The sequence below is a fragment of the Passer montanus genome, unplaced genomic scaffold (assembly GCF_014805655.1).
Source record: "Passer montanus isolate IOZ18808 unplaced genomic scaffold, ASM1480565v1 scaffold209, whole genome shotgun sequence".
NCBI classification, from domain to species: Eukaryota; Metazoa; Chordata; class Aves; order Passeriformes; family Passeridae; genus Passer; species Passer montanus.
This window is the reverse complement of record NW_024366692.1, coordinates 250,311-274,229: the sequence shown is the minus strand read 5'-3', so window position 1 is coordinate 274,229 and position 23,919 is coordinate 250,311. Positions and strand designations below refer to the sequence as shown.

Below are 23,919 nucleotides of genomic sequence, written 5' to 3'. Positions count from 1 at the left end.
CTGGGGCAGCAGCAGGAGGGTCTGAAGATCTTCTGCAGGGGCTCAAATGGGAGAAAAGGGGGCTCAGAAGGGACATCAGGAGGAATTTCCTCATGGAAAGGGTGGTCAGGCCTTGGCAGGGGCTGCCCAGGAAGGTTTGGAGTGCCCATCCCTGGAGGTGTCCAGGGAAAGCCTGGAGGTGGCCCTCAGTGCCCTGGGTGAGAAGGTGGGATCAGGCACAGGTTGGACTCAAACGTCTTGGAGAGCTTTTCCAACCTCAGTTGCTCTGGGATTCTGGGATTCACTGCAGGGAACACAGACTCCTGATGGGATTCTCAAAGCAGGGAGAGTTCCCTTGCAGAAAAGACCAATTTAACCCCAAATTCTCCATTTTATAGGAGTCAGAAGGGACACTGAGCACGACCTGGTCCTTCCTCTGCTCGTGTCCTCCTCTTTATGGAGATCAGGGATTCCCAGACTTCCTGGACAGAGCCTGCTCTGCTCTCACCAGCCATGAAGAAACTGCAAACCCTTCACAATGTGCCCGTGAGGGTCTGAGGCTCCGAGCCAAGGGTTGGGATTGCAGAGAGGCTGATCTGCACCTTCTGCCCCAGACAGCTTTTGAAATCAGCCTGGCAGGCGCCCAAGGTGTGGGGACTGCAGGGCTGAGCCACCCCAGCCACTGGAATGCCATGGGAAGGGAAGGGAGCTGTGGAAAGCAGCTCCCCTCAGCCCAGACAGGCTTGGGAAGGATGCCAAAGATAAGGAAAACCAGTGGAAAAACACCAGGACGCCAGCACGTTTGATGAGCTTTAGTTTTTAATTCAATATCACACCTTTGCTACTGGAGACAGGAGCAGGGAACGAAGAACAAATCCCAATTCCACCGCACTAATGCCACTTGGGGTTCCCAGGAGGAGGGAAAGGGGCCGGAGGGATGAGGCAGGGCCTGTCCAAGCTCAGGGACAGGGGACAGGAGCAGCTCCGAGCCCTTCACTTCTGCTGCGGCGGCCACTGCACCGGCTGCTTGATCTGCTGCTGCTGCTGCTGGCACGGAACCTGGGCCAGGGGCACCTGCCCTGTGCCGGTGGCCACCGGGCACTGAGGGGTCAGCACCACCACGGGGGTCACGTCCGGCACCGGGGTCACCTCGTGGCACACGACCCCCTCAGAGCCGTGGCAGGAGCGGTCGCTGTCGTGGCAGGAGGAGCTGCCGCCGTGGCAGGAGGAGCTCTCGGAGCTGTGGCAGCCTCTGTTCTCACGGGAGCACATCTTTGGGCTGGGTGAGAGAAGGTTGGAAAGCTGGGAAGGAGAGAGGTTTGGCATTAGGTACAGGTCCCATCGCTCCCAGATGCCCCAGCAGGATTTGCTTTTCTGCCCACCCAGTTCACCCAGTTTGGGGCTTTGTTCCTGCAGTGCTGGATGAGCCTGGACCATCTGAACACCTCCACGAGCCCCCACAGCAGCCCTGGCCTCTGGTTCTGCTGGGTCCCTTGAGCCATTTCCTTCTTCTTCCTTGAGCCATTTCCCTTCTCTCCCTTGAAATATTTCCCTGCTATTTTTTGAGCCATTTCCCTATTCTTCCTTGAGCCATTTCCCTGCTATTTTTTGAGCCATTTCCCTATTCTTCCTTGAGCCATTTCCCTGCTATTTTTTGAGCCATTTCCCTGTTCTTCCTTGGCTGCATCCCAGGATGCTCCTGGAGGAGCAGATGCTCTTTGTGATGCTGGGATATCCTGCACCAGCAAGAGGCATCTTGGCAAGAATCCCAGAAATCTCATAGCCTTGAGGGTCCCTGGCACAGCCAGGACTGGTGGCAGAGCCCCAGAAAAATCCACTTCCAAAGGCAGGTGCCCAAAATAAAGATAAATTCCTCTGCCTTCCTCCCTCCTTGTGTCCTCTGCTCCCTCCAGGTCCAATTTCCTGAGCATGAGGAAAATCTGTGCACATCCCAACCCCCTGCCGAGGATTGCTGGGATTTCAGGAAGGCAAAAGGCATCTGGGATGCTGAGCTGGAAGAGGATCCTGCTGCTCCTTCCTCTCACAGTTTAAATCCGCCTTCTCTGTCCTTTCCTAAATTTCTTCAGGGACGTTTTAATACTTTCAGCCCCTGAATATTTTCCAAAGAAGCTTAGTAAAGGAGGCAGGTTTATAAAAGCAATTAAAATTAATTAAAAGCATAACCCCGAGGTTTCTTATGAAAGATCAACCTGCTGTCTCCCATTCATCCCCAAAGCCCATTCTTTGCTTTGATTAATTTCCAGTTTGTCCTTTAGATACTGGAAAGCACCAGAGTAATCCAAATAGAACTACAGGTAATAAATTTTGCTTCTCAGCACAGGCAGTCCTAATTTTTGGGAGCACAAAACAGCCCCAGCCACAGAGCCAAGGATTTGGCTCTCAATAACCCCAGGAAATGCCCCCTGAGCAAAGCTCAGCTCAGTGCAGGGAATTCTCATAGGAATTAAAGGTTAGCAGGCACTCACCTGGGCTGTGAAGGCTCTTGAGGAGGAGCGGAGCTGAGTGAATGAGTTGCTCTCCCCTCCAAGGACTTTTATACAGTTCCCAAGTCCCTTCCTGAAAATGCAATAACCCCCTGGGGAAAAATGACCAAGGTATTTACAAAACAGCCCCACCCCTAATTACCCACTACCTTCAAAAGCTCCTTCCACCCGATTTCTTTGATTGACTTGTCAGGCTCTGGATTGTCTTCCTCATCTTACACAGCTTTAATTGCACCCTGCCCCTGGCGGGCACTGAGTGAAAACCGTGTGGGCGGCCCGGCTGGCTCACCCTCACGGCACGACGAATTTTAGGTTGCAAAACGGGTGGCAAAGGTGGTGAGTTTTGGGGTTCCTGTCCTCCTGAAACCTCTCACCTGGAGTCTGGCAGGAAGGAGAGGTCCCAGTGCCCGGCCCTCCCTGACTGGTCTTGGTGGGAGAAAAACCTTGGGGCTTTTGTGGAGAAAAACCACTATTCTCAGGTTCTCCCCATGAAAAATGGCAAATTCTTAGAAAGTCCTGGTTGGATGTGCTTAGAAAACATCTTTAAAGTAATTTTCACCCCATGAGCCACCTTAAGGTACCAGAACTGAGTCAAGGGTCCCTTCTCTGGCAGGGTCATTTCCCAAAGGAACAAAACCAGGATGGTGAAGTCTGTGGCCACTGTGGGAGGCTCTGCCTGGGAGGTGACCTGGCAAACCCAGCTGGTGGCACAGGCCACTGTTGGAAGTGTTGGCTTCTACCTGTGAATTCCCCAAAAATGTAACGAGGTTTCCTCAACATGAGGGAGAACTTCTCCCCATGGAGCGGGGCACAGCCCTGGAACAGCTGGAGTGTCTGGGGTCATTCCAGACCCTCCTGGATGTGTCCCTGTGTCACTTGCTCCAGGTGACCCTATTCCCCTGCCGTTCCGGGATTCTGTGATTGTGATATCAGGGATTTTGAGCTTCTGTGGTTCTATGGCTCCATGGTTCTGTGATTCCCTACCTGTGTCCATCTACTTGGACATCTACTCCTGGAGTTTCTATCCCGCCTGATTTTATGGCCATTCCACCATCACTGACAAAGTCACCACCGATTTTCATTGCTGACGTTTTTCCTGGCCAGCCCCAAGATGCCCCACACAGAATTTCTTTGGAAATTTCTTTTTTTTTCATATTTTATTCCATTTTATTTGCCGAGCTCTGGAGCCGCGATGGGAAATTGGCGCCAACGGAAGCCGCTTGTGCAAACCTTGCAGCCGTGAGTAAGCTGTGAGTAAAATGCTGGGTCAGAGACCACGCATCCGAGCTCACCACGCATCCCGAGCTCCACCAGCTCTTCCCTGGGGCGGGATGGGAGCACCTGGGTGCAGAGTACTGAGGTGGTGCAATCGTGGATGCAACCATAGCTTCGCAACAGCCCTGACTTCTCATTTCCCCTCCTTTTCCCGGCCTGACCATGGAATTCCAGCAAGACTCCTGATGTCTTCTCACTCATTTCCCACCTGAACTCCCTCATGGAGCCATGAGGTTTGGTTGGGCAGAGATGCCCTGAAGCCGAGGGGTGGCTCCCCTTTGCTATCACTGAAACAATTCCTGGAGTTTCTATTAAGAGGCGCCAGTTGGAGACTTTCATCCAGAAGCCAGAGCTGTGTTTACTGCTCAGCCTGTTTACCAACAGCTGCAGGACAGGGGCCTTGGTTTGACAAGAACCAACAGGCTCGGGATGAGTCCTGGCTTATCTGAGCTGGGGATGAGTCCTGGCTTATCAGAGTTGGGAACTAGCTCAGTGTTATCAGGCTTTGGGATGACTCCTGTGCTATCAGAGCTCCTCACAGGATGACTCGTCCCTGCCCTGTTGCGCAAGGAGAGGGGAGGAAACCTCCCTGTGCCAAGGATAAAACCCAGGCTGGGACTCCTCCCAGCCTCAGGCTGGAGCTGAGCTCTGGGGAGGGCGGATCAGCTCTGGCTCCTCGTGTCCAGCCTTGGGTGCAAACCTGTCTGCCCTGGGTTTATTAAATATTGAACCATCCAAACTTTGGGAGTGCCTTTTGATAGGAGCCTCAAGAACCAGGGAATAAGAAATGGGATTTTCAAGTGTTTTCTGTTTTCTCTGTTTTGGGAGGGACTGAAATTTTGAGGTGGTTTTCGGTCAGTTGGACAAACACAAATATTTGAAGGCTCCGGGCTTGGTTTTCTGGAATTCTCTGGGAATTTGTTTGAGCTTTCAGAGTTTTTTTTCTCCCTTAATGAAGGAAGGAAACCCACAGAAATAACAGTAATGAAGTGGTAGATTTTAGAAATAGAAATAAATGCAAATAAATGATAACGCTGCCTAATTTTAGAATGGAATTTAATAGGGCTGGTGACAAAATCTTGTGTAATTGTCCCCACATGATTATCTTACGACACTTTATGTGTGAAGGATCCTGTGGCATCAAACACGGGTTTAGAGCTGAGAGGATTTGGGTCTTTGGTGTTTCAGGGCTGTTTTCTAGATTTTTATTGAGTTGAAAAAGTCAAAATCCCCCCAGGTGGGTGAAAGCAGAAAGTAAAACAAACAATGTGATTTTATGTCTCACTTTTAGATGGACCCAGATCTGTGGGTGTTTTTTTTTAATCTTCCTAACAAGTATTTGGATGAGTCAAACAAGCCCAGAGAAGATTAAATGTTGGGCAAACCCCACCTCCCAACCAGCACTGGAACCGTCCTCTCCCCGTGCCTAATTTAGGGCCTGATCCTATCAAAAAATGCCATGAGCAGGTTATGGGGAGGAAGCCAAGCAGCTCCTTGGAGTTGCCTCATGCACAAGGTTCTACGTGCTCGGGGTTTCGCCATCTCCGGGGCAGGAGCCGGGAGCTGGTGCCAGGTAAACAACCTTTCACTGCCAGGTCACGCTGTAAATAATAATCAGTCGGAAATCCCCCGGGAGATTGGCAGATCTCCTTAATGAGGCTCGTGGGGGCTCCATGGGGTGGGAACAGCAGCTCCAGCAAGAGCCAGGTTAAGAGCAGAATCCCAGGATTCTGGAGTAGTTGGGGTGGGGAGGGATCTCTGGACATCTCCTGAGGGAGGACGGGGCACAGGGACATGTCCAGGTGGGTTTGGGGTATCTCTGGAAGGGGACACTCCACTTCTTCCCTGGGCAGATGTTCCAGAGCTCTGCCACCTCCATGGAAATAAATTCTCCCTCTTGCTGAGGTGGAATTGGGGTTTGGTTTATCCTTGTCCTGTCATTGGGCACCACTGGGGAGAGTCTGGCACCACCTGAACTTCTCTGGCAGTTGAAAGTGATGTATTTTAATTGTATTAACATAAAATTTACATTTAAATTGGGTGTAAAATACATATGAAAAAGGCCCTTTGTGTTGTGGAGGCTCCTTGAGGACACATTTGCATTTTGAGTGGAGCCAGAAATGAAAGAAATCATCCCAATATTGAAACTACCCACAGAATGTGAAGTTTTATTTTCCAACCCGTGATCCAGAGGAGATGGAGAAAAGAATCTTTTCCCATCACCACAGCACAACCCCCTTTTTCCAGCAGCTCCTGGGGGACTGTTGTCAGCACAGCCCCACGTGAGGAATGCGGAGCTCTGTGATGTAGTGACACCATCGGGGGTGAAAATTCCACCATGGCACATCCAGGGGCACTTTTGAGACGTGGGAGAGGCTGCTGGGCCAGTCACTTCTTCTGGATGGGGGGCCAGTGGGTGCTCTGCTTGCACTGCTGGCTCTTGATGGGAGGGACCACCACGGGGCATTTCTGCTGCACCACCTGGGCGCATCCCCCACCCTCAGGGCCGAGCTCCGGGCCGGGGAACGCCCCAGTTCCATATGCCCCATATCCATACCCTCCTCCGTAGTACCCTGAGCCCTCAGAGACTCCCCCAGTGCTCAGGGTGTCACTCAGGGGTGCAGAGTATCCATACCCAGCTCCCTCGGCCATTCCTGAATTCCCTCCGTGGTAGATGGATCTTCCACCTCCCCCTGAGCTGCTGATGACCGGCCCCAAGTCCTCGCTGCCGTACCCCATTCCCACTCCGGAGCCGTACACCGGGACCGTCCCCACCACGGGGTCCCAGCCAGATGTGACCCCACAGTCCCCACTGCTGACCACGAGGGACCCGTCGGCGTCACACGAGAACCTCCCTGAGATGCTGAAGGGGGCTGGCGCTGGCGGGGGCGGGCAGGACGAGGGTCGCCGGCTGTAGGTGACGGAGCCTTCCCCGCCGTATGAGAAGGAGGCGCGGCCGTGGCGGTTGGCGAAGTCCCCGGAGCAGAATCCGCGGTGGCTCAGGGACATCTCCCGGCTGTAGCCCCGGTTCCGCCGGGAGCATTTCCGTCGCAGATAGTGGTAAATCTGGAAGAGGAAAGGAAAACATCCCAAAATTTGGGCCGTTTTGCTTCGTGTTGGCGCCAGGGCAGGTGGGGATGTGCCAGGTAGGGTGGTCAGGGACTGGGGCAATTCTAGGCTTTGAAAGTGAGCTGTTAGAGAATCGTGGAATTGTGGGGTGGTTTGGGTTGGAAAAGACCTTAAAGCTCATCCAGTGCCACCCCCAGCTATGGGAAGGGAAACCTTCTGCTAGACCAGGTTGCTCCAAGCCCCTGTCCTTCAAATCCAAGGATATCTGGGCTCTTCCTGGGATAGTTTTCCTCTTTCTACCTCTATTTCCAGAGAATCCAAAAGCTGAAATATGTTCTGAATCCAAAATCTGAAATATAAAATCTGAAATGTATTATTTTTCCCTATAGTAACTGCCATGGTTTCCCCCACTCATTTTCATGTCTACAGAGCTGCAAAAACACCAAGGATCATCCTAATTTCTGTTCCTCACTTGTTGCAAGAGCAATGAATAAAAGTTTTCCATCCTGGCTCTGTTACTGCAGCTCCAAAATTCTTTTATAGAAGGTGATTGGCCCAGACACGGAGGTCGTGGCCATTCTGAGGTCCAGCTCGGGGTTGTTATTAAATAATATAAAAATGTGTCCTGCACATTCAAACCCACAGAGGTTGTGCAGTCCTCACATGCTGGCCCCACCACAGACCCATCCGGGTTCTTACCCTGCTCATCCCTCTGCATCCCTCTCTAGTGCCCTGATTTCACCTTTCTCCACAGGGACTGGACCCAGAACAGAGGTGGAGCCCACCCAGATCCCCAGGAATTGGCTCAAGGCAGAGGGGTCCTGCTGCCAGCACCAGCCAAGGTATCAAATGAGCTGCATCCCCTGACTAGGAAAGAATAAAATCCCAGAAAAAAACCCCAGACTTACCCTCTTCAGCCATCGGAAACACATTTAGAAGGTAAAGGTCGACTGAATGAGGAGCTTAAACAGCCTCAGGAACATTTATATGGCGTTTAACATGTATGGGAAGTGAGACACCCTCGGGAATGAGAAGGATTTATTTACCGAACTGCTATTTCAGTGTTTGCTTTGACTCCCGATCCATATCTCCCTGCACACCGCTCATTTCGCTGCTGTAATTGTTACTTCTGCTTAATGAGCCTATTCCTGTGCCCCTGCCCTGGGCTACGCAGGAACCCTCCTGCCCCCAGCCCGGGAGAGGTGGGTGGGGGGTGTGGGTGTAGAATGCACAGCGAGAGCGGGGACAGTGGGGCACAGGGGAGGAACAGCTCCCAAAACTCTGGTGACAATCTGATCTCTCCCCGGTGGCTCCAGGGGGAACTTTTTCCGAGGAAAACATTTGCATATGAACCAGAAGACCGTTCAAAGTGATTGATGCCCTAAGTGGGAATTTTGCAAGGGTGCTGGAAGTGCCCAAAGAGATCTTAAAAGCAGAATTTGCGGAGGTGTGAATGTACTGATGCTTAAACCCAGCCTGTCTGGATTACGCTTTAATGAAGGATTATGCCTCCACATCCCTCCCTTCCTTCTTGTTCATCTCCTTCCCCCGGTTTGGAACGAGCACCGGGGCCTGGTGGGGGTCGCAGACCCCAGTTGCTCCAGCCCGGCCCCTCCTGGAAGCTGGACCGGCTCCGGGGAGTTCTGCTGTGGGGACAAAAAGTCCCGGTTTTGGCCAAAGCCCCATCCCCAGGCAGAAATCCGTGCGTGGGGCAGGGGGACTGCCAGGGCAGGGTGCAAAGCCTGGGGAGGGGGGGATTTGAGGCCAGGAGGAAGATTTGGAGGTGCTTGAGAGATTTGATGGTGGTTTTATTTCCGCCTGCCCGATCTGGGGTTGGGTTGACTGGTTGGCAGGTGAGGCTTCCCTCTGTGTACAGATCATGGAATTCCAGAATCCCTGAGGTTGGAAAAGCCCTCCCAGACCATCGAGTCCAGCCTGTCCCGTCTTTGTCAGCCAGCCCAGAGCACTGAGTGCCACATCCAGTCCTTCCTTGGACGCCTTCAGTGATGGGGACTCCAAACCTCCCTGGGCAACCCCATCCAAGGCCTGACCACCCTTTCCATGAGGAAATTCCTCCTGGTGTCCACCCTGAGCCACTCCTGGTACAGCTGAGGGTGTTCCCTCAGCTTGCTGCAGGAAGAGGGAGGATGGCAAGGCTGTGGATGTTGTCATGGAGGTTTTATTGCCCACCTGGGGCATCACCAGCTGCTGTTGGGTCATCCCCAATCCCTGCTCTTCCCGACTAAACCTGCTGGGCCTGGTCACATCTCCCATCAGGTCCACAGAGGTGGTCATTTGTGTGCTGGCACCTCAGAGGACACAGAGGGCCTGCACCATGCCCAGGCATCAAAGGGTGTTGGTGCTGTGGTTCCTTCGAATTTTGGGGTCTTCTGTTCCTCCTTCACAGAGCCCAGGTGGAAAATGAAGGTGCAAAACCTCTGGGACATAAACTGGGTGGTGTGGAGTGAAACATCTCATCAGCATCTCAACATTTCTACATCCCAAGAACATAAAGTGCAGGTTGGTAGTGCAAAAAAGAAGTGAACTCCCAAAAAAGGGGTAGATTTGAGCAATTGTAACATTTATTGGTTGTCAAAAGTTGCGGAACATTATCAAAGGCACCCCAACACCAGGAGCAGGGCACAGCAGAGCAATCCTGGAGATCTCACACGAGGATGCAGCATCCAGGGGACAGGAGGGGACACACTGGGAAGGACCAGGCAGCAGAGCCAGGCAAAGAGGAGCCGTGGCAGGAGCTCAGAACTGGAGCTGTCTAGGGCTGTTACTTCTGCTGGCCGTAGGGCCAGTAGGAGCTCTGCTTGCTCTGGTGGGACACCACGCTGGGGATGACAATGGGACATTTCTGCTGGGAGGAGCCTCCGCCGCCACCTCCAGAGCTGATGATGATGGTCTGGCCCGAGGAGCCGCTGCTGCATCCTCCTCCCATCCCATAGCTGGATCCTCCACCACAGCATCCTGAGGATCCACCTCCAATGATGGTCTTCCCTCCTGAAGAGCCACCACCGTACCCTCCTCCCATGCCATAACCTGAAGATCCTCCACCACAGTATCCAGAGGATCCTCCACTACCTCCCCCTACAATGATGCTCTTTGATCCTGAGGATCCACCACCGTACCCTCCACCCATCCCATAGCTGGATCCTCCACCACAGCATCCAGAGGAACCTCCACTACCTCCCCCTACAATGATGGTCTTTGATCCTGAAGATCCACCGCCATATCCTCCACCCATCCCATAGCTGGATCCTCCACCACAGCATCCAGAGGAACCCCCAGTGCTTCCACCTCCAATGATGCTCTTTGATCCTGAAGATCCACCATATCCTCCACCCATTCCGTAGCTGGAGGAGCCCCCACTGCAGCATCCAGAGGAACCTCCACCTACAATGATGCTCTTTGATCCTGAGGATCCACCACCGTACCCTCCACCCATCCCATAGCTGGATCCTCCACCACAGCATCCGGAAGAACCTCCACTGCTTCCCTCTCCCAATATGATCTTGGTTCCTGAAGACACACCACCACATTCTCCACCCATGCCATAACCCGAAGATCCTCCACCACAGTAACCAGAGGAACCTCCACTACCTCCACCTCCAATGATGCTCTTTGATCCTGAAGAGCCACCACCGTACCCTCCTCCCATGCCATAACCTGAGCATCCTCCGCTGCTTCCCCCTCCAATGATGCTCTTTGATCCTGATGATCCACCACCGTATCCCCCTCCTATCCCATATCCAGAGGAGCCCCCACTGCAGCAAGATCCCCCTCCTCCACCACCAGAGGTGATGATGACTTTTCCGGAGCTCCCTCCACCCCCACAGCAGGAGGAGCCTTGGGACTGGTAACTGGAGGAGCCGCTCCCGTGGCAACTGGAGCCTCCGCTGTGGCACCCGCTGGACTGGGAGGACATCCCATGGCAGCCTCCGGAGCTTTGTCTGGAACACATCTTGGAGCAGTGACCCTGCAAGGAACCGGGCTGTCAGAAAGGAGAATCTTGGAGATGCAACTGAGCCTTCCCAGCTCAGGAAGAGTTCCTGGGACTTGCCCCGTTTTGTCCCATTTTCTGCAGCCCTACTTTGAACTCCCACCCTGAGACCTGCCGTGACATCCCAGGGAGCTCTCTGCAGGTCACAGCAGTTCCGGGAACCTTCCCAGTGCAGGAAGGTTGGGAACACTTCCCGAGGTTTGCACACATGCTCTGACATGCCTAAAAAATGGTGTGGATCCTTCTGGATGTCTCACACTGACTCAGCAGCTGAAAGCTCAGCTTTCAGGGTTCCACCTGCAACGCCCCTGTCTAAGGGAGGGAGTTCTGTTGGCACCTCCAGTTGGTTTTTGGTGGAGCCGCCACAGTTCAAAGAACACCCAAAGACAAACTGGTGGAGGGATCTCCCTGCGTAGAGGTTCCAGAAGTTTCCGTATCCACGGACTTACCTTCAGTGCTGGTGGGAACGTTGCGATGCTCGGTGGGGGTTGAGTGAGGAGCCCTGGGATAGTTGAGCTTTTATACTGGTTGCATTGCGCTCCCGAGGGAAGTGAGACACCCTGAGGAATGCTGAGAGATTTATTGACAGAGCTTGGCCTCAGCTGCCTCCTTCCTTGACTCACTTGCAGCAGAGGTGATGCGAAGGAGGCGCATCAGCCCCGTTCTGTATCGTAGTCGCTAATTCCGCTTAATGATTCCCTTCCGGGAACCTCGCTCCGAATTTTCGGGACAAACGACATCTGGGGGTCTGTTTTGAGGGGAGGGCAATGTGTTTCTGCTGGGATGGAGCTCCCTGGGTGCTCAGGACAGAGTGGGGACTGAGCAGATGCCAAGTGGAGTGAGTTGGAGCCAGAAAGTGATGGAAGGACCAGGATAAAGGATGTGCTAGAGCAGAGTCCCAGAGAATTTTGGAGAATTCCCTCAAGGACTGGCAAGATGGGGAGTAGGAGCATGTCCATCCTGCTGGGAAAGGCCAGAGGTGCCGCCCCAATGGAGTTCCCTGCTGCCCAGATCTGTGTCAGAGGACGATGTGAGGGTGACAGTGACAAAGGGGATTTTTCCTCCAGTCTTTTGTGACCCCAAGGTGGAAGTGGCTGTTGGATTTCCATGGAAGTCTGTGCTCAGCTCCAGCTTCCAGGGGTCTCAGTCTCCAGGCTGGAGTGGGGAAAACCTTAGAATCCTTCTGTTTTCAAAGTTGCACTTGAAGGCCATCAAGACCTGACCCTTGAACACCAGGACGTTACTTCTACCTCAACAGGACCTCTTCCTGAGGGTCTTCAGTGGCCACCCCACCCACACCTGAGCAGGGGAGTCACCTGGATATGTTCCCTGCTGAAGGATGACAGTTTGTCAGCACAGCTGTCCCAGCACCAGCTCTGTGTCACGCGTGTTTGGAGCCTGACAGCAGCATCCGCCCTCCCAGGACACTGAGTAGAGGAAGGACTAATAGGGCTTTTGGCTGTGGGGATGAGTGACAGCAGCAGCAGGTCCCAGTTGTCACCACAAACGTGACTTTGAACATGCACACGCGACGCCCTTGGGATGGGGACAGGGCCACCAGCAATGGGGACACACGTGCAGGGGCTTCCTTTGTTCAGCTTTGGAGTTCCTCCGTGGCCTTATCTCTGTTCTCATCTCCAGATCTGAGGTGTCACCGCTGTTCTGGCTCCCAGCTCTGATGTGTGGGTGTTGTACTCCTGAGGATCTCAACACCTTGATCCCTTCCATGCCTTCAACCTGTAGGGACTTGCCCAGATTAGGATTTAGGATTAGCCAGACTCAGGATTAGCAGCTCATTGGCACAGAGGGACACCCAGCATGAGCAGCTCGTCTTGACCCAGGCATGAGGAAAGGTCGTGGAGGTTTTTGGAGGGGTGGTGAGAGGAGCTCCTGCAAACCACAGAGTGTGGAGAGCCCACGGTGGGACCCTTGGAAGCAATGGACCTGTAGCACATGGATTTGTTTGCCAGAGGTGTAGCAAAAACATGGCTGGAGCACAAGGTCAGCACTACCATATCCTCTCCAGATTAGGGAGATAAATTTTGGATACCTGTGTTGGGTAAAGGGAAATGGGGATGTAAAAGGCTTTGGGGCCATGTTCTCAGTTTTGTGATGCTCTGCTGGGCCCTTTTCCCCACAGTCCTGGAGCCCTTGGGAAGAGCTGGTGGGTCGTGGTGCCTCTTCATCTCCTCACTGCAAACACCTTGGTGGGTGGTTGATATGAGAGAGGACAAATCCCTAGCCAGATCCTACAGCACCCTCGATCCCTTTTCCCACCAGATTCCCTCAGGCACAGTGATGCTGACAGTGTGGGGCATGATACTGGAAAAGAACTCTCCAGTTTTCTCCAAAAGGCAGGAATTTGTCAGTCGTGATCCATCAAGAGTTTCATGGCTGATGATCCGTGTAATTCCTAATTTTGTTTCCTCCCTACCGGGTGTGTTTGTGAGGTGAACAAAAACCCTCTGGGCTTAAAGTTTACTGGACTCAAGACTAATCCCACCAGTTCCAAAGAGGACTTTGGGAGTCCTTTTTAAGAGGATTTTCCAGCTTTGAGAAGAAAGCCAACTGTCTCTGGGCTGCATCCAAAGCAGAGTGGGCAGGATGGTGAGGGAGGGATTTTTCTGCTCTGGTGAAATCCCACTGCGAATGCTGTGTCCAGTTCTGGTGTCCCCAACATAAGAAGGACATGGAATTATTGGAGCAAGTCCAGAGGAGGCCATGAAGTTGATAAGAGGAGCCCCACCCCTAGGAAGCTAGTCTGGGAGGGCTGGGAATGTTCAGCCTGGAGTAGAGGAAGTTGTTTGGAGACCCCAGAGCCCCTCCCAGGATCTGCAGGGGCTCCAGAGAAGCTGGAGGGATTTTTCCTCAGGGACTGCAGGGATAGGACACAGGGAATGGGTTCAGGATGAAAGAGGGGAAAATCAGGTTGGATATAGGAATGATCTGTTGATGAGTGCCTGCTCCAGCACTGGAGGCTGGAGAACATTTCTGAGCAGAATGTTTTGGATGTTTTACTCATTTTTTGGGAAGCAAACTGACAAAGGGGAAAAGCAACCTCACAAACCAGTTCTGTCCGTACACAGAAATCTTTATTTGCTGTCACATTTATGGCACAGAGGAGCCACCTGGGAGTTCACAGCACAGGGATGCAGCACCAAGGGAACACAAGGGATGGGGATGTGCTGGGGGAAGACTTGGAGGCCAAACACTCGTCTGTTCCCGATGAGAACCAGAGCTGCCCAAGGCTGTTACTTCTGCTGGCAGGGCCAGTGGGAGCTCTGCTTGGTCTGGTGGGACACCACGCTGGGGATGACAACGGGACATTTCTGCTGGGAGGAGCCTCCGCCGCCACCTCCAGAGCTGATGATGATGGTCTGGCCCGAGGAGCCACCACCAGATCCGCCACCGCAGCATCCAGAGGATCCTCCACCTCCTCCGCCTCCCATGATGATCTTCCCTCCTGAAGAGCCACCACCAGATCCCCCTCCGCAGCATCCGGAGGAGCCTCCTCCTCCACCGCCAGAGCTGATGATGATCTTCTGAGCTGATCCCCCACTGCCACCGCTGGATCCGCCACCGCAGCATCCGGAAGATCCTCCACCTCCCATCATGCTCTTTGAAGATCCACCACTGGATCCGCCACCGCAGCATCCGGAGGATCCACCACCACCTCCACCTCCCATGATGATCTTCATCCCAGAAGAGCCACCGCTGGATCCGCCACCGCAGCATCCAGAGGATCCACCGCCGCCTCCACCTCCCATCATGCTCTTTGAGGAACCACCACCGGATCCCCCTCCGCAGCATCCGGAGGAGCCTCCTCCTCCTCCTCCGCCACCAGAGCTGATAATGATCTTCTGGGCTGATCCTCCGGAGGATCCTCCACCGCAGCAGGATCCGCCTCCTCCCCCGCTGGAGGAGCCCTGGGACTGGTAACTGCCCCGGCAGCAGCAGCAGCAGCCGCAGCCGTGGCACCCGCTTTGTCTGGAGCACATCTTGGAGCAGTGACCCTGCAAGAGAAAGTTTTTTACTCCAGGGCAGCCACCAGTTCTCACAAGTATTTCCCAAGGCCTGTGACCCCACTCCAACCCAACACCACTTTGTTTTGTCAAGGATCATCTTTTAAAGATTTTTATCCCAAAGTTGTCCCATCTCCTTATCCCAAAGCCATTCCATCTCCATCTCAATGCTGATGAGAGACAATCTTCAGCAGCACGGGCTGATCCTGCTTTTTCTTGGTCTGGTGGGACCAAGGCATGCACAAGAGATTTAAATTCATCCCAGCAACTTCCCTGCCCTACTACCACCACCCACCAGATGTTTTTTTCCAAAACTTTTGCATTTTGGAAGCAGGAAAGGAAGAGAAGAATCCCTCTCTTGGGCAGACCTGGACTTACCCTTCTTGGCTGTGACCACGGACACCTCAGGGCAAAGCTGAGCGAATGAAGCACCCCAAGATCCACCAACTTTTATACCGTTTTTCCTGAGTGGGAAGTGAGGCATCCAAAGGAATGGTGATAGGTTTATTTACCAAACAGACTCTCCTCCTCCTTCCCACTTGTCCTGACTCACTGGATGCGGACGATGCCTCTCCCGTGCATCATTTCCTCGGTTGCCCTGCATCCACGGCAGATCCCACACGTGAGCTCGGCTCCCGCGGTTGAATTCCCAGGTAGGATTCTGGGGCTCCAGTAGGATTCTGGAGGTTGCCACCCTCCACTCCAGCCGGGAGACGCCGCTGGTGACCGACACCAGAAGGGGCTGGGGAGCCTCATTTGTTTGAGTGTTACACACTGGAGGAACAGGAGTGTAACACTGGTGGGGTGTCTGTGCAAGGCTGGGAGTTGGACTTTGTTGATCCTTGGGGGTCCCCTCCACCTCAGGATATCCTGTGACTCCACGATCCTGTGACTGTGATTTCCAGGGGAATAGGGGTGGGACTCATGTTTCTGGGGCACCACAGGAATCCCCCATGGCTGTGGGAGATTTCCCACCACAGCAGCAAAGGGTTGATGGGGATTTTTGTTTGATTCCCCCACTCAGGAGAGAGCCGAGCTCAGGGAGAATCCACCACTTCAAGTGATGGAGATGGAAGGGTACCGGATCCATCATCCCCCCTGTGCAGCAGCATCTCCATGGATATGGACCGAAAGGATTAATTCCTGCCTATTTTGGGGATGACTCTGGCATTTCTGAAGAAGCAACAAGATTTGAGGCTGTGCTGTGGCTCCTGCTGTCACCCTGAGAATTTCTGTAATTTGGATACTGTTTTTCTTGGTCCTGGGCCATTTCTGGGTGCAGGGATTTCTGACAGCATGGTTCCCACCCCTCTGAAGTGGGACCCCAGACTCTGGCTTTGCTCTGTGCCAGCAATGTCGGTGTTTGTGCAGTTCCCTGACACTGGAATTTTAGCACCCTTGATGACTTCCCATAATAAAATCCAGGAAACTCGGCTATTCCAGTGGCAGCACTGGCTGGAGGGGTTCATCTGGATGTGTTTTGAGGTGATTGCCTCACTGAGGTCCCCACGGGAGAGAGGGCAGAGGGTGGAGGGACAGGAGAAGCCGTTATGGCTGTGGGTCATTCCTGTTTCTCCTGGAACAATTCCAGGTGTCCGTCACCTGCCTCGTGTAGAACAATTCCGAGGTTTAATTCCCTTTCCCTGCTAATTGCCGTAGTAGACCACATCAAAGAGATTGCTCCCCACAGGGAAACTCCCTCTGAAGACTCACACCCGGAGCTGTTCTAGCCCTGTGGGAATGAGGAAATCCCCAGGTGTTCCAGCCTGAGCATCCCAGACCTTGGAAGGGCCTTGCTGGAGTCCTGGGCCTGCCTCTGATTCCACTGAGTGCTGGAAAAGTGTTGGAGAACTAATTTCTCTTCCACTTGTGAGAGCAACAGGAGCTTCTGCACCATCTCAGGAGAGGCCTGAGCTTCTCTCACCCCATAATTACACCTTGAAATCCTTTGTAACTGAATGTTGTCATCTTCTCTCTCTGAACCCACTCAGAACTTTCTTGGGCATCACCAGGATTTTGGTGAGAAAGAGACCTCAGTGATAAATTCTGTGGTACCTTCTCTGACAGGCTAAAGTTGGGGTCATCATCATCATCATCAAGACACCTGAGAATATTTAGTGAATCCAAAATCTCTTCTACCAGTATGGTTTCAGTGGAGTTTTGCTCTGGGGCTTTTTTGCAACAGCACTAGAATCAAACCAGGAATGGAAATAATGCAACCAGGGCCAGAAAATCCAACCACTCACACACGGAACTCTCTAGAACTGCAAGTTTTATTGTCTGGTGCAAGCACTTGAAAACTGAGGCAGGAACAGACACACGGAACAACCCTGGCTGGAATTACAGATTACACAACACCAGAGGTTCCCATCAGAACATTCCCAGGGGAAGGGAGAAGAGAACAACATAAATAATCTTAAATTTAATAGAGGAGGAAATGTCAGGCATCTTCATTTCTTGGGCTTCCTTGGTGGCAGAGTCCTTCTGGCAGCCACTACTTGCGCTTGGTCTGTGGTGGCCAGCAGATGGGCTGGGTCTGCTGCTGCATGGACATTCCTCCAGAGCTGGAGGAGCCACCTCCACCTCCTCCACCACCGCCCCCGATGATGATGACAGGACCTTGGCCCTGGTGGCCCGAGCCTCCTCCTCCTCCTCCTCCTCCACTGCCTCCCCCAATGCAGATGGGACCTTGGCCTTGGTGACCTGAGCCACCTCCTCCTCCTCCACCACCACCACCACTAATGATGATGGGACCTTGGCCCTGGTGGCCTGAGCCACCACCTCCTCCTCCTCCTCCTCCTCCACTGCCTCCCCCAATGCAGATGGGACCTTGACCTTGGTGACCTGAGCCACCTCCTCCTCCACCACCACCACCACTAATGATGATGGGACCTTGGCCCTGATGGCCTGAGCCACCACCTCCTCCTCCTCCTCCCATGCCACCCCCACCGATGCAGATGGGACCTTGGCCTTGGTGGCTTGAGCCACCACCACCTCCACCACTAATGATGATGGGACCCTGGCTTTGTTGACCACCACCACCTCCTCCTCCACTGCCACCTCCAATGCAGATAGGACCTTGGCCTTGTTGCCCTGAACCTCCTCCACCTCCTCCTCCTCCTCCCTTGCCACTACCACCTCCTCCACTAATGATGATGGGACCTTGGCCTGAACCACCACCACATCCACCTCCTCCTCCACCTCCTCCTCCTCCTCCCTTGCCACTACCACCTCCTCCACTAATGATGATGGGACCTTGGCCTGAGCCACCACCACCACCACATCCACCTCCACCTCCTCCTCCTCCTCCCTTGCCACCACCACCTCCTCCACTAATGATGATGGGACCTTGGCCTGAGCCACCACCACCTCCTCCTCCTCCCTTGCCACCACCACCTCCTCCACTAATGATGATGGGACCTTGGCTTTGTTGCCCACCACCGCCGCCTCCTCCTCCACCACTTCCCCCTCCAATGCAGATGGGACCTTGGCCCTGGTGACCACCGCCACCTCCACCTCCACCTCCACCACCACCGCTGCCTCCGCCAATGATGATGATTCCTTTGCCCTCCTGGCCACCTCCACCACCACCACCACCACCTCCTCCATCTATGCAGATGGGACCTTGGCTTTGCTGGCCACCACCTCCACCACCACCACCGCCTCCTCCACCTATGCAGATGGGACCTTGGCTTTGCTGGCCACCGCCACCACCACCTCCTCCTCCTCCCCCTCCGATGCAGATGGGTACGTGGCTCTGGTGGTCAGAACCCCCTCCTCCGCCGCCTCCACCCCCTCCAATAATGATGGGACCTTGGCTTTGTTGCCCTGAGCCCCCTCCGCCTCCTCCTCCTCCTCCTCCAATAATGCAGATGGATCCTTGGCTCTGCTGTCCGCCGCCTCCTCCTCCTCCTCCACCTCCTCCTCCTCCACCTCCACAGGAGGTTGATGGCATGTGAGTCTGATAAATTATCCCACCACCGCCACCGCTGCCACCGCCGCCACCGCCGCAGCAGCCGCCTCCTCCTCCTCCTCCGTGGCAGGATGATCCCTGGCTCTGGTATCCTCCTCCACCGCTGCTGTGGCAGCATCCTCCTCCACCTCCTCCATGGTGACAGCAGCAGCCGCAGCCGCCACCGCCGCCGTGGCACCCTCCGGACTGCTGGGACATTCCTTGGCCGTCGCCCTTCTGCTGGTGGGACCCCATGGTCTGTGTGATGGGAGTCCTGCAGGAGAGACAGAAACCAGGCCTGATCACTTCCAGAGGGAGGGAAAGCTGTGCTACTGGGCCACCCCATTGCCTTCCAACAGGGAATTGTCTTCCCTTTTTGCTCCGTCCGATGCCTCTGACTGATGCAAAGATTGTCAATTTAAGGAGTTAATGAATTAAACTGAAAACCCATGAAGTTTTTAGCTTATTCCATCTACATAACCTCCTTATCCAGATATAACTGTTTGTTGGGTTTTTTTTGTCTAGGACAAAAATCATTCCTTAGTAATTCCCTCTTGCAGCAGGTGTGTCACTGCAAGAGGCACACGAGGCCATGGTACCCCAGAATTACACTCATCCAAATGTGGTTTGGGAATTGTGAAAGGGCTGCAATGCTCGGGGACAGGGATTAATATTCCCTGACCACAGGAAAGAGCTCGGCTCGTCATTTGCATAACAATAACTCCATTGCACTTTGAAATTCTTCAATCCCGCTTTCAAAGGAGCTCAGTGTTTCATTTCCCCTCCAGAAGGAGAAGGAAGAAGAACAGCCTGTGGAAAAGTTGTCAGAGATGCAAAAGAAGGGGGGGAATAAAAGCCCAAAACTCCAGCAGCTCCAGGGCAGCACTTGCAGGGTTTGATGTGCATCTGTCCCTGAGGGATGCTCTGAAGTTTGAGCTCTTCTTTAGCACTTAATCCCCACCCCAGTCACGTCCTTGTCTGTCGGCAGCAGGAACTGATGTTCCTGTGAAGGGAAGGGACCGCTCTTAAAGGAAAAGATCAGCAGGATCTGGTGTCCAAACCTCCAGGAAATGAAGTGCTCCTCAAGAAATGCTCCTCAATCAGTGCTCCTCAAGAAATGAAGTGCTGAAAAGAAACCCCTTCCCCACCCAGATAAAAGAGGAAAGAGCCCCACTTTGTGTTTCTGTTCCCTTGTTTCCCACTCTTTGTGGAGTACCTGCAAACCCTCTTTTTCCTGCCCTTTCCCTCAAGGTTTGTTTTCCAGGAATATTCAAGGGTTGTATGTGTGTGTGGTGGCACCATGCAGTGCTGGGCCCAGAGAAATCCAAGGGGCTCCAAACCCCAGATTTTCCATGTCCCAGCTCACTCCTTTTCCTGTGTGGTTACACAATCCCTGAACTGGTAGGAAAAAACCAAAAAATTACAGCAAATAAAGAGGAATTTTTGAACCATGAGACCCAAAAGCCACATTTAACCCCACATTTCCACTTTAGCATTCCAAGCCTAATCAGCCAAATTAATTTCCATCAATAGCATGGAATCTCTTACCGTGTCCCACGGCACGAACCAGTGGAAAGGAGTCAACGGGACTGAGGGAACGTGGTATGGGAGAACTTTTATATAGGATCTGGTCCTCCTCTTGGAAAGAAACAATGATTGATTTATTTACAGCCCAGCCCCGACAGCCCACTTACCTCGCATAATCTCGGGCTCAGTCATTGCAGAGATCGCTATCGCCCTTCCTTCCACCACCTCTTTTGTTGTTGGCGGTGTTAAAATTATTGGATGGCTCCACCTACTCTGAGCAAAGTGAGGAAACACCACAAACCAGCCACATTTTCAGCATAAAGAAGTGATTTTTGATTTTTTGTCCCTCTCTAGAAGAGTGCAGCATTCCAGAGAGGAAACCTGGGGTGGTTTTTGTCTTTATGGACGTGGGGAATTTATTCCTCATTCTAGAAAATATTTCTGAGCTGCCAGAGGTGGCCCTGGCGTGTCATTAGGGTGTGATGCAACCCAGGCTGTGGATTATATGTTCCTAATGACACCCACGTTATTGCCAGGGACACGTTGGGCTCCGATGAGTCCGAGGAGCTGCAGCTCCCCAAAAACACAACAAATGCCTCCAGAGCCAGAGGTTGGAGTGATGCAAATCTGGGAGGCTCTGGGTGATTTACAGCCCTTGGAGGGTTTGACCTACAGAGAAGTGGAGGGAAGAAGCCCAAAGAAGCCCAAAGAAGGGGGCAATGGTCCTTGGGGAGATTTGGAGAAAGGCTGAGGGAGTTGGGGCTGTTCAGCCTTGAGGAAAGGAAGCTTTGGGGTGACCTCATTGTGGCCTTCCAGGACCTGAAGGGGCTACAAGAAACATAGGGAGAGATTTTTACGAGAATTTGGAGGGACAGGAGAAGGGGGAACGGGTTAAAACTTGAAAGAGGGGAAATTTTGGGTGGATATGGGGAAGAAACTGTTCCCTGTGAGGGTGGTGAGGCCCTCACCCCTGAACTGCAGGGGAACCCACTCTGCATAGAGTTTGCTCCCACTTTTCCTGCTTTTCTTCTGCCAACCTGGAATTGTTCCAGACAGCAGCAGGAAGTTCCAGACAGCAAAACTCTCCAGCTCCAGGCGAGCTCCAAAGTGCCAGAGTTGGGAGGATCTTTCACTCAGATGGAGCTGATTGAGGCAACGGGAAGTTGATTTATTATTTCAGGGCTGTTCTTGGCGCCAGAGCCGCAGGCTGTGCCACCCAGGTGCCACCTTCCTGCCCAAATCCTGCCCAAATCCTGCCCTGGAGCATGAGGCTGCTCAGCCTTGCCTCAGTTTTATCTCGTCCTCCCCAAATGCCACCACAGGACCTGGCTGGAGGTGACACCACCATGGGTGGCACAAGACAAGGGGGTCCCTCCCCAGGGCTGTGTTGGGGGCTCTCATCTGAATGGGATTTTATGGGATTTTTGTTATAAGAAGTCCCCAAATATAAACATATATTAAAAATATGAACATTTTAATATAATATATATTAAAATATTAACTCTCTCTATATATAATTAACATTTTTTATTCTGAAAACTTCTAGAAGTGTCTTCTCCACGTCACTCCCAAGGGATGCTCTCACACACCTGGCAGTTGGAGGATCAAGAGGTGAGTGGGTAAAGCCAAATACCCACCAAAATAGTTCAATAACAACATTTAAAAAATAATCAATAATTAATTGCTCTATTCAGTAAATAAACAGAGCAAAAAAGTGAAATAAAATAAAAGTCACCTCCCCTTCCCACCCAACCTCTCCTGAAATTTGTATTTCCCACAAAACCGAGGGAAAAATTAATTTTAATTGAATTTAAATTTAAATTTAAATTTAAATTCAGGAACATCCAGCTCCCAATGGAAATGTCCAGGCCCCTCCATGGACTGGGAGGAAAGTGGGGCAGGGAAGGGAGAGGTGAAGGGATCCTGTGCAGGTCTGGAATCAGATGAAGGGCTGTGGTTGCAGAACATCCTTGGCATATCTAGAGCAGCTTGTTTATCTCTGCTGCTGGGATCCAGGGCACTCAGGATGCAGCTGCCAGGGTCCAGCACATTCTGGCACACAAAAAATGAATCTGGATTTCTGGGAGCATTTCTCCTGATTTCTGGGAGCCATTCTTTTGATTTCTGGGTGCATTTCTCATGATTTCTTAGAGTAATTTTCCTGATTTCTGGGTGCATTTATCCTGGTTTCTGGGTGCATTTCTCCTGATTTCTGGTTGCAATTTTCCTGATTTCTGGGAGGAATTATCCTGATTTCTGGGAGCCATTCTCCTGATTTCAACACCTGCTGTGATTTATATCTCCCTGCCAAGGAATTTCGACATGGCTGATGAGGTTTGTGTACCCCAACCAGGGCAACTTTCCCCAATAATTAATTGCCAGTGGTTTTGGCAGTGGAACAGTCAATTGTCCAGCTGTGCCTTACTTCCCTAATTTCACTTTTATTTGGTCCCTGCACTTTGTCACCACCATTTAAGCCTTGGCCACACCCTGGCTTCCATTTTCTTCTTCCCCCCATGCTGGTTCCTCATTCTTCCGAGGCTCGTTGGGAAATCCTTGGAGCTTCGCTGGGAATTTGGGAGCTGGGGAATGGGATGAGCTGGGCCTGCCCTTGGCATGGCCCAAAGCAAAGCTCAGCTTAACACAACCCTGCCTGGCTTTAAATCACAGAGGCTTCAGCCCAGGAATGGCCTGGGGGTCAAAATGTTTCCGATGAATTCTGGCAAATTCCTCCAAAGCTTGGAGGATCGGGAGGTTGATGAAGGGGATTGGAGCCTGTTCCCAATGGATCCAGGCTGGGAATGTTGGGAACCACAGATCCCTTTCCAGGGTCTGCAGGGGCTCCAGGGAAGCTGGAGAGGGACTTTTCCTCCTGAACTGCATGGGCAGGACACAGGGAATGAGTTCACACTGAAAGAGGGGAAATTTAAGGTGGGAATTGTTCCCTGTGAGGGTGGGAAGGACCTGGCCCAGGTTATTTAATGGATTTCCCATCCCTGGAAGTGTTCCAGGCCAGACTGGAGGGGGCTTGGAGCCACCTGGGCTAGTGGGAGGTGTCCCAATGTGGTCAAACAGAAATGATCGCTTTTAAATAACTGAAATTTCCAAAGAAATGGAAGAACATTTCAGAAATAAATTAAATCTGTGACTTTCTGGCAAACCAAGACCTGGAGCTGAGCCTGACAGAGGGCAGACACTGGCGGCAGATGAAACAAAAAGGAGGAGAAGTCAAAATTGAGCAAGAGCCCCGCTCCCTCAGAGGTGCAGATCCCTTATCGTACCCACGGTCTCATCATAGGAGGGTTTGGTAATGGCAGCAAAATTGGGGCCACTTCCTTCCTGCACACACCAACCTTCATCCCATTTTGGTTGTGTCATCCCAGCTGCCATCCAATTATCCTTGGAGCTGGACTTGCCACCATGGTGGTGACCAGAGAGAGCCCCAAGAGTTTCACCCACCACCTCCTCGGGTGGGAAAATGTCGCAGTTGAGGTGGAGATAACACAAAGCAACACTCTCCATTTTCAGAAGGCTTCAAACTATTCTAGCATGAATGCTTTTTATACATTCTTACAAAGCTCA

At 52.6% G+C, this 23,919-nt stretch overlaps 1 protein-coding gene across 1 annotated transcript; it reads right to left on the bottom strand.

Moving 5' to 3' along the window:
- Positions 1-9,609: 9,609 nt before the first annotated feature.
- Positions 9,610-10,797, bottom strand: LOC120501911 (loricrin-like). Its single transcript, XM_039708690.1, has one exon. The coding sequence runs from the start codon at positions 10,795-10,797 to the stop codon at positions 9,610-9,612; it is 1,188 nt and encodes a 395-aa protein (XP_039564624.1).
- Positions 10,798-23,919: the final 13,122 nt, after the last annotated feature.

Coding starts and splice junctions, on each gene's coding strand:
- LOC120501911 (XM_039708690.1), bottom strand. CDS start 10,797: ATGTGTTCCAGACAAAGCTCCGGAGGCTGCCATGGGATGTCCTCCCAG.